The sequence below is a fragment of the Bos mutus genome, chromosome 22, assembly GCF_027580195.1.
Source record: "Bos mutus isolate GX-2022 chromosome 22, NWIPB_WYAK_1.1, whole genome shotgun sequence".
NCBI lineage: Eukaryota > Metazoa > Chordata > Mammalia > Artiodactyla > Bovidae > Bos > Bos mutus.
In genome coordinates, this window is record NC_091638.1 from 51,485,146 (window position 1) to 51,495,624 (window position 10,479).

Genomic DNA, 10,479 nt, shown 5'->3' on the forward strand with positions numbered 1-10,479 from the left:
GCCCCCCTGATGAGGATATAATCCCCAGCTAGGTGTTTCTCCCCACCTGACCCAGACCTGAGGCAGGAGGAGGGTATGGCCTCTTTCTGGGTAACCACTGACCTGTCTGCAAGGAGCGAGCGGTAACTGGAGGTGTCCTCCCCCTCCCACCTTTGTTCTGGTGTCTGTCCACCCACCATGTGCCAAGTGACTCTTGACCCCCAGCTCTTAGGGATGGCTGGGCTGAAAGTCCTGCAGCTGGGGCTCCTCAGGGTGAGAATGTGAGTCCAGCAGCTGCAGTGATGAGCAGAGCAGACAGCAGTGTCTGTCTCTTCTTGGCACAAGGTCAGTGCTCTTGTGTGTCTATTTTTGTGCAGAATGTAGACATCTCTCGGCCTCCAGAGGAAGCCCTCGTCACGGTCCCAGCTCACCAGTGACCGTATCTCATCCACTGTGACCCCCTGGCCGGCGTTGATCCCTGTGGACAGCGGTCATTCCAGGCCCACTGGTCTGTGTGACAGTCACTGCCCAGGAAACGCCCTCAGAGCCATGATTGGCTGGTGGCACCCAGAAGCCCCGCCCCAGCCCACCTGTTTCCTTGTTGGCAGCCACAGGGCTGTATACGTGGTGTCTGACCTGCTGCTGAGCATCGCTCGCCTGACCGCGTCTGCCCCCAGCTGGTGAGAGGGCTCCCACACCTGCTCCTCCTGTTCTCTCTCACCAGCCGGGGGGCCTTGTGAAGCATGAAACCCCAAAAATGTGAAATGGAAAGCACTTGCTGTGATGTTTTCAGCCACCGAGGCTGCGCTGCCTGGGTGGACCTGGGGACCCTGCCAGGGTTCTGCTGACCTCTCTGCAGCTACTTCTGGAGCCAGAGGCAAAATCTTCAGGGAATCCTGAGCTGCTTCTGCCTCAGTCAGCAGAAGTAAACCCTCTCCAGCCCACCCTTCCAGGAGCTGAAGAGCCTCCAGCACGGCAGGCAGCCCCCTCCCCGGGCTAGACCCTGGGGTCCCTGCGTCTGCATTGGCAGATGCTTGGGAAAGCAGTGTGTTCACTTTTGCACATGGGGATACCCAGAAACACAGAGGGAGGGGGGCATTGGCAGTCACCCTTTCCCAATGATGCCTACACTGGAATACTTGTGGGAGCCGGTGGCCAAGGCCACCCCTGCCCCAACTGCTCTCATGGTGCAACACGTAAGCTGGAGCAACACAGAAAGATAGGAGGACAGAGCTCTTGTACGCATCCCCCTTCCCAGCGCTCGAGGGAGAGGCTGCCCTCTTCAGCTCCCAGCTGTGCCACCGGCTACCTCGACTGCTGCTGCCGGTGTCCACACACGAGTATACACCGGTGGCCTGACCTGCGTTTGCTGTGAAGGATTTGAAAAGCCTGTCCTGGGGTTTGTTGACTTCCACCTGGGGGATGAAGCCTGGGAAAGGCAGGAGCTGGAGTCAGCCCCTGGCCTGGGAGGATTTTCCCAGCCACGTCATCACTTTTGATTCTTGTACTAAAGAGCCTGATGAAGACAACCTCGGGAAGCCTGCCGTCATGCCCCTGAGTTCTCTGGGGCCCAGAGAGGTGGGCTGGGCAGTAGATTCCAGCTCCATTTTGTAGCTGGGAGAACAGACTAGCCAGCACCTTGTGAGGCTGGGTGAGAATGTGTGTGGATTTGTAGTTGGATGTGCTGCTGTCCATGGGTGGTGGTCCTGGGTGAAGTCAGGCCCAAGGATCCCGTGACCCTGGCCTGGGCTGATGGCCTCAAGTGCCGCAGCAGCTCTGGCCAAACCTGGGTGGGGAGATGCCCAGGACAGGGCTGTGGCCCGACGTTCCATCGGAGCCCCAGGGTCCTTAGACCTGGGGCCAGTGGGCCATGCTGCTGCCTTTGGGACTCGGGGACTGCAGCCTTTGCTTCTGTGGCCGCGAGAGTCTTGGTGACTTCCGGCCATGCTGGCTTGTTGCCCATAGTGGGTCCCTTTGGTCAGTGGCATGAGCATCTACATGTCACCACCTCTCCAGGACCTCAGGCTCACTGAGGTGAAACCAGCGAGGCCTCTCCTGTCTGTTCAGAGGGCCGCCAGGGCCAAATGTGTCACAGGACTGGGAGGGGGCAGAGGGAGGTCTGGGATCCCAGCAGGGGCTCACCTTGAGCTGGCTCTCTGCCTGGGCAGCATCCACCTGGCCGGTTGCCCACTTACAGCCGGGACGGTCCATGTGGTCCTGTTGCAGACGTTTTTCCTCCTCGTCCTGGAATGGATGTTGTTGGAACTCAGCCACTCGTCACACTGTGTCCAACATTTTCTGCAATAAATACTTTAAAAAAGAATACTCCTAATGTTGTGTCTTGTGGGCAGGCCTCCCTTGGTGAGGTACTCTTTCCAGCAGCTTACAGACCCCCATGCTGTGCTGTCTCCCAGAAAGTCTGGGTGGGACCCTTCGTCCAGCTCCCACTGCCAACCCATCCCAGGAGCAGAAACTGTTCTGCCCTGGAATGAGCCCTGGGCAGGGCCCGAGTTTTCTCTGGGCCGACCCAGGTTGCTCGGCCCTCACCACTGGGTGACAAACAGACATAGTGGGGATCTGGGGTCCCTAGAAATGTGGGTCCCTAATACTGGCATCCTTGGAGAGGGGTCGAGGATGGAGGGGGTACACAAGGCTGTAGGTGGAGCGTGTTGGCTGGTTCTCTGGTATGCTTTGTTGCTTCTGGCCTGGGGAAGATGGTGACAAGGGGTACCCTTTCCTCTGCCTCAGAATTTCTCACCCTTGTGCAATAAAAAACATGTTTTTTCAGATTTTGGGCAGAGTAGGGAAGAATATTTTTTTTATGGGGGTATAGTTGATTTATGTGTTTCAGTTGTACAGCATAGTGATTCACTTATGCATATATTCATTCTTTTCATGTTCTTTTCCCATTTAGATTATTACAGAGTGTTGAGAAGAGTTCCCTGTGAACTACAGCAGGTCCTCGTTATCTATTTTATATATGGTGCATATTAACACCAAGTTTCTAATTTATCCTTCCCTCCCACGCCTTAGGATTTTGTTTGACTTCATACACCTTCTTCCCTGATAGGGCTTCCCTGGTACCTCAGTTGGTAAAGAATCTGCCTGCAAGGCAGGACACTCCAGTTTGATTCCTGGGTTGGGAATATCCGCTGGAGAAGGGATAGGCTAACCCACTCCGGTATTCTTAGGCTTCCCTGTGGCTCAGCTGGTACAGATTCCACCTGCAATGTGGGAGACCTGGGTTCAATCCCTGGATTGGGAAGATCCCCTGGAGAAGGGAAAGGCTACCCACTCCAGTATTGTGGCCTGGAGAATTCCATGGACTATAGTCCGTGAGTGGGGTCCGGACACGACTGAGTGACTTTTGTTTTATTTATTTATATGCCTTCTGCCCCGGGGCTGGGGTGTTGGCAGCATGGTTCCTCCAGGGACATGATGAAGCTGGGCGTGGCTGGGTGCCCGCACGTGCCTCTCCTAGTGTGTCAGGGCAGAGGGTGCCTGTGTCACAGCTGTGATGGGAACTAGGCTCAGAGTGATGTCAGCTCTGACCATCTTCCTGATATGTGAGGTTACTGTCCCCACCTTGTCCCTGGGCATAGAGTTCCTGGAGTGGATACCTGACCTCCTTGAAGGGTTCCTAGCACTTTTTTTTTTTTTTTGAAGTTTTTATTGAATTTGTTACAATATTGCTTTTGTTTTATTCTTTGGTTCTTTTGGCCGCAAGGTATGTGGGAATCTTAGCTCTCAGACCAGGGATCGAACCTGTATCCCCTATGTTGGAAGGCGAAGTCTTAACCACTGGGCCACCAAGGAATTCCCTTCCTAGCACTTTTTGAAGAAGTTTTGAAGATTTGCAACAGCAAAGCAACCACAGAAGAAATGAAATATAACACTACTAGAATTTTAATTCAGGTCCACTAGTCTACCACACACACAACCAATTTAGAAAGACCAATGATATATGGTTATGCTAAAGAAGTTTAAGATAGGATCAGAGGGTATTTGGATAGAAATGTTACAAAGACATAGATTTCAACAACATTTGAATTATCTTTATAATTGGCTTGTATATTACATGTTAATAATATATAATTATCACCTTTAAGGTGAGTGTTGCCATGTTTGGTATAGACCAGTCACTATTCATCCCCTGAGGCTGGGCACATTTGTTGTTTAAGCAAAAATTGTTTCATTAAAAGTGGAAAATGGCTTTGTGGTAGACCGAAAGAGGTGTCTGCCAAACCCTGGCGAATGGCCACAGGTCGCTTTGGGAAGGCTTGTGGGGAAAGTGCTGGCATGAAGCTGGGCTGTTTTCACAGGGCCACCTTAACGGGCACCCACCCTGCTTCCTTCAAGGACCTCAGGGTTTGTGAACTGACCTGATCTGGAAAATTAGTGAGAGATCCTCTCCTCCGCAGTTAGGTCTCTGGTCATCAGACTTCTGGTTCTCTTGTCATACATATCCGGTAGGATTCTACTGGCTTCCCATCAGTTTTGGTCCTAGGGGTCTGTTGATCCTGCCCAAAGGCAGGTGTCATAAATTAAGACGAAGTCATACTGGAGTGGGCTGTGACCCTAAACCAAAATTCCCTAGCACCTTCAGAGACAGCAGGGTCCTACTGACATCTTGGCCTCAAACATCCAGCCTCCACAACTATGAGACTGTAAGTTTCTGTGGTTGGAGCCACTCAGAGTCTAGTACTTTGTTATAGCTGCCCTAGCGAATGGAAACTTCTCAGCAATGAACCTTCCAAAGCCTCGGTGAAGGGAGTATCTCCTGGGTCCTCTCCAGGGACTCAGAGAAAAGGTGAGTTGTCCTGGATAAATTCTGTCCAACATTTATGTCCAACATTTATTTTGAATGAATGTATGAATCTTTCTGAAGCTTTGGATTCTTTACATTATACCAGGAAGCAACTGTCATCTCAACTGCATTTAGTGAGACCCAGTTTTCATTTCAGTCAAGCAACCAGACTTGCGGAACAACCTCCAGTAGCTTATGCTAGCACATTGAATCCCAGTTCCAGGTAAGATCACCTATATTGATAAATTCTGCCCTCTCTAAGATGGCTACATAAAGTCTCTGCCCACGTAAAGTCTGTATATTTTAGCTAATGTAAAATACCAAAGTCTTAAGATTCCTTTGATACGTAAGCCCTCCCCTGGGTCTGACTTTGTAATAAGGTCTCCACACATGCTGGAATCCATCTCTAATTTAAGGAGTTAGGGAGAGGGGCTTGAGAAGACTTGACTCCCCTTGCAAAGAAACGACCTCATGAGGTATCAGGGGAGAACACCTTGGTTAGGTGAGTAAGGGACGTGGAGAAGGGGTGGAAGTTGGTGGCAATCTGATTCCTCTGATTCTTTCATATGCATCTTCATCTCACTTAATTCATCAACTTGGCACATAAAGTACCTGCTATGTACTAAGCAGTAGGAATATAGCAGTAAGTGAAAGTGTTAGTCACTCAGTCTTGTCTGACTCTTTGCAACCCCATGGACTGTAGCCCGCCAGGCTCCTCAGTCCATGGGATTCTTCAGGCAAGAATACTAGAGTGGGTTGCCATTTCCTTCTCCAGGGAATCTTTCCAACCTGGGTCTCCTGCATTGCAGACAGATTCTTTACCATCTGAGCCACCAGGGAAACCCCACAGGGGCAAACCCCCTGCCTCACAATGCTGACTTTCTGGTGTTGGGAGACACAGCAAAGAGATGTGTAAAGATGTAGTGCATCAGGACGTCCCTGGCAGTTCAGTGGTTAAGGCTCCATGCTGCCAATGTGAGGCGTGGGGGTTTGATCCCTGGTCAGTGAACTAGGATCCCACATAACACGGGGTGCAGCGAAAAGTTTAAGAACAGAGAAAGATGTAGTAGAGGGTGCTGGGACAGAGCGGAGGGCTTGGGACAGGGTTGTAAGGATGTAAGAAGGCCTCACTGAGAAGGCAGTCAATGTCCTGAATGTATTAAGTACATTTTCACCTTATGACATTTTCAACTTACAGGGGGTTTATTAGGATGTAGCCCCATCGTAAGTCGGGGAAGACCTGTCCCATGCTGGCAGTGATGGCTGTTTTAGTTTTGTCTCAGCCTGCCAAGGCTGCAAAAACCTCTCCCTTTGTCCTGGCTGGATTTCCACTGCCTCTGGCTCCAACCAGGCAAACGTCCAGTCCTGATGCACCCCCATTTCCCTGGTCACCTGCTGACAGCTTTATCAGGTGGAAGAAACTGTGGAATTTATGAAAAGGAATCTGTGTTCCTCCCAGGACCACTGAGGGTGTAGGAGGACAAGACAGGTCATGCCCACATCACAGTTCTTCTCTGGCAGACACTGTGGGCTGCTCCCCAGCTGCCAGGACCCCCACCACAGCAGAGGCTCTGCTGTCCTGCCGCTGGTCACCAGCCCTCTGAGCATGCCTCATGGAAGGGACCTCTGACTCCAGGGAAGGGACATCTGACCCCAGGAGGGTACGTCTGATTGGCTGGACAAAGGAAGCTGAAAAGTGGGTCTGGCGTTTCTGCCTTCCGATATGGAGGAAGCCGGGGGGCAGGTGCTGGTGAAGAGGAACAACATGGGCCCTGGGCTGTGCTCCACCTAGCTCTCACGCTCCCGGAGTGACAGTCCTGTAGAGCATGGGCTTTCTGGGCATCACTGGGTATTGCTCTGGCCCCAGGCAGAGTTCCCATCTATAGTGTGGCTGCCACACTGCGTGTAAAAGTTCTAGCAGTCTTTTTTTTTTTAAATGTTTGTTTATTTTTGGCTGCACTGGGTCTTTCTCTGGTTGTGGCGAGTGTGGGCCACTTTCTCGTTGTAGTGCACGGGCTTCTCATTGTGACGGCTTTTCCTGTCGCAGAACATGGGCTCCAGGGCACGTGAGCTTCAGCAGTTGCAGCACACAGGCTTGGCTGCCCCGCTGCATGTGCAATCTTCCCAGACCAGGGATTCAATCCATGTACCCTGCATTGGCAGGCAGATTCTTAGCCACTGGACCACCAGGGGAGTTCCTTTTATTAAAAAGAATTATTTATTTGGCTGTGCTGGGTTTGAGTTGCAGCACGTGGGATCTAGTTCCCTGACCAGGGATTGAACCCAAGGCCCCTGCATTGTGAGCTTGGGATCCCAGCCACGGGACCACCAGGGAAGATCTCAGGAAATAGTCATTCTTAACAACGCTCATTAGAAGAGAGCTCGCTAAAAGGGCCCTTTACAGAGCTGTGGGTGGATCTGGGTGACAGCACTCAGGGCTAGCATCATTGGGAGCCTTTTTCATCCCTCGTCTGTGTGGACTGAAGAAAATTGCGCAACCTGGAAGTTGTGAGTTAAATTTTATTTGGGGACCTTAATGAAGACAAAAGCCCAGAAGACAGCATCTCAGAAAGTGCTGAGGAGTTGCTCTGAAGAGGTAAGGGAAGACCCAGGATATACAGGCACTTTTTGCTAGCAAAAACAAAAACATGTAGATTACTATCACAAAGAACCGACACCTTAAATGAATGATTCCAGCCCTGGTTTTTCTATGTAAGGGAAGATGCAAGGACTGGGTTCATTGCAATTATTCCTTTGATATGCATCTTCACTCTGCAGAGTCAGTATCCGGAGCACAGAAGGCTTCTTGATTTTTTCATCCCGAATGGTCCTCAGGTGCACCGCCCATGGTCTGCTGAAGTAGCTAATGGCTAGATTCTTGCAGAACTGGGATGAAAGTGAAAGTGTTAGTTGCTCAGTTGCCTCCGATTTTTTGTGACCCCAAGGACCTTAGCCCCACCTTGTCCATGGGATTCTCCAGACAAGAATACTGGAGTGGGTTGCCATTCCTTTCTCCAGGGGATCTTCCCAATCCAGGGATCAAACCCTGGTCTCCTGCATTACAGGCAGATTCTTTACCACCTGAGCCACCAGGGAAGCAGGAAAGAGAACTGAGATAGTGGGCAACGTTCTTCACAGGGGAGTCGGGTAATGTTTCTTGTCCACAGCCTGCAGGGCCAAGGCTCAGGAGGGTAAGGTTTACTGGAGCCTGGTGGGAACCCCCCTTTCCCACTGGCCTCTGATCTCCTATTCAGTTGCTATGAGCTGCAGAGGGGTCTCTTCAATCAGTCCCTCCCTGGGGCTCTCAAGATAAAATCTCAGTTTCTCAGATTGTGGCTCTGAATGGAAGGAGGCGGGAGCTGTAGCTGAGGGAGTGGGGTGGAGGGGTGTCAGATTGCACCCAGGAGCTTTCAGGAAGGATTAGGGAAGGAAGAGCCCCACCCATGTACTCTCCTCCCACCTTCTGACCTCCTGCAGCTGCCTTCTGCTGACTCTAGAGGAAGGGAGAGAGAGAGGCAGCCCCAGGACAGGGTAGGGTAGAGGAAGGATGCCGAGGGACGAGGAGAAGACAGGCTCACTGGCAGAGGTAGATGCCCCAACCTGGCGAGTGCTGGGGCAGTGAGGGTGGGGTCAGTGTAAACCACAGAGAGGACTGTGGGTGCTGTCAGCCCATCCCCTGGGGGGAGTGATTTCTGGGCTTGTGCTCAGGGGAAAGTGGTCCATGGGCTAAAGGAGATCCTTTATTTCCTTTTCCAGTTGTTATCAAGCACCCGCTGTGGGCACGACCCTGTGCTGGATAACAAGACATAGTCCCAGCCTCACTTAGCCCCCTAAGTAGCAGAAGACACCCACATAACCCAAGGTGTGGTGCTGGGCTGGGGGTCACAAGGGCTGTGGGAACACCTAGGGGAGTCCTAACCCAGACTTGGCATCTCCAGAGTCGTGTTAGAGGAGGAGCTGTTTAAGTTGGGAGCCAGGGAGGGTGGGGGAATGTGCGTGGTGGATGCAGAGAGCAAGGAGGCACATGGAGCCCCAGTCATTGCAGGAACTAAAATCGGGACTTTGTCTTAAGAGCTGCGGGCTTCCCAGGTGGCTCAGTGGTAAAGAATCCACCTGCCAATGCAGGAGACCTGGGTTCGATCCCTGGGTTGGGAAGATCCCCTAGAGAATAAAATGGCAACCCACTCCAGTATCCTAGCCTGGGAAATCCCATGGACAGAGGAGCTTGACGGGCTACAGTCCATAGGGTCACAGAGTCAGACATGACTAAGTGACTAACACTGTCACAGCACTTTCACATGGTCAAGCTAGGTCCACAAATTAGTGTCTGGTTTTTTTTTTTTTTTTAATTTATTTTTGGCTGTTCTGGGTCTTCGTTGCTGTGCGGGCTTTTCTTTCATTGTGGAGAGAAGGGGCTGCTCTCTAGTTCTAGCTCTCATTGTTGTGGAGTGGGCTTCCCTGGTGGCTCAGACTGGAAAGAATCTGCCTGCAATGCAGGTGGACCCAGGACGGATCCGTGCGTTGGGAAGGTCCCCTGGAGGAGGGCATGACAACCCACTCCAGTGTTCTTGCCTGGAGAATTCTATGGACAGAGGAGCCTGACAGGGTCGCAAACCAGTCGGACACGACTGAGCGCCTAACACTTCTCACTTTTCAGTCTTGTGGAGCATGGGCTCTAGAGCACAGGCTCAGTAGTTGTAGAGCACGGGCTTAGTTGCTCCGCAGCATGTGAGATCTTCCCAGATCCGGGATCAGACTGGTGTCTCCTGCATCGCGGGTGGCTTCTTTACTGCCAAGCCACCAGGGAAGCCCCTCAGCAAAGTGTTTTCAAAGGCCAGGTGAAGGGCAGAATCACAGGATATGTGATCAGCACATGTGCAGTTCGGATTGATGGATGGTGGGGTAACAGGGTGGCCTCACAGGTGTTAACCATCTTGGGGCTACATGGGCCTGATCATCAAGTGGTTACTTTCTCCCAGTTGGTGGTAGTTTTAGCAACTATAAAACAACTCAGGAAATGTGGATCAGATAGTATTATCTAGGTACTTCTGAGAAGAGTGACGCAGCAGAGGACATGGGGAAGACGTCTGTCCTGAGAAGTCCCCATAGGGTCCTGTTCCTTTCCATCCTAACCCACAGTGAGGGGCCCCAGCTCAGGGTGCCCTGTGAGAGCCCAGTGCTCTGGCAGCCGGCAAGGATTTGGGCCACCTGGCCCAACCCTGAGGCAGGTGGTGGCTTACAGTGTCTGGAAGCAGCTAGTTCCTTTCCCTCAGGCTGAGCCAGTCAAGCCAGGCTTGCCCTGAGGCAGAGGGTGATCCTGCCTGGCGGTAGGGTAAGGAAACCTCCGGGATAGGGGTGTCACCCCAGGAGGCAGGGCGATGGAGTGTCCTCAGAGATGGGGTCTCCCAGAAGCCTCCGAACTAGGCTTTCAGAAGGGAACCTGTGTCTGTTGTCTCTGGGCGCTGTCGCGGTCCCACTCGGTCCTCAGGTACCTCCCGAGGACCGAGGATGTCCGGGCAGGTGGGGAACCGCAGGGGCGAGGAAGGGCTCCGTCGGGGCTTAGTCCGCAGCACCCAACGGGTGCTCAAGTGTTAGGAAGCTGATCCCCGCGAAGACCCCTCTGCGGACCCGAGGGCGGGGGCCCGGGGTGGGGGCGCGCAAGGGCCAGAGTCGAAGGCAACTTGGGTGGTCGC

At 52.4% G+C, this 10,479-nt stretch overlaps 1 protein-coding gene across 6 annotated transcripts in view; it reads left to right on the top strand.

Annotated features, from left to right (window-relative positions):
• Positions 1 to 2,302, top strand: part of PFKFB4 (6-phosphofructo-2-kinase/fructose-2,6-biphosphatase 4) — a 41,462-nt gene extending 39,160 nt beyond the window's left edge. For all 6 annotated transcript variants that reach the window (XM_070360311.1, XM_070360309.1, XM_070360310.1 and 3 more), the window contains exon 14: positions 357 to 2,302. Coding sequence is in view for 2 of the 6 variants with exons in the window: in XM_070360310.1 (XP_070216411.1) it covers positions 357 to 416 (60 nt within the window). In the remaining 4 variants the exon portion in view is untranslated. The remainder of the gene's footprint in view (positions 1 to 356) is intronic.
• The last annotated feature ends 8,177 nt before the right edge of the window (positions 2,303 to 10,479 follow it).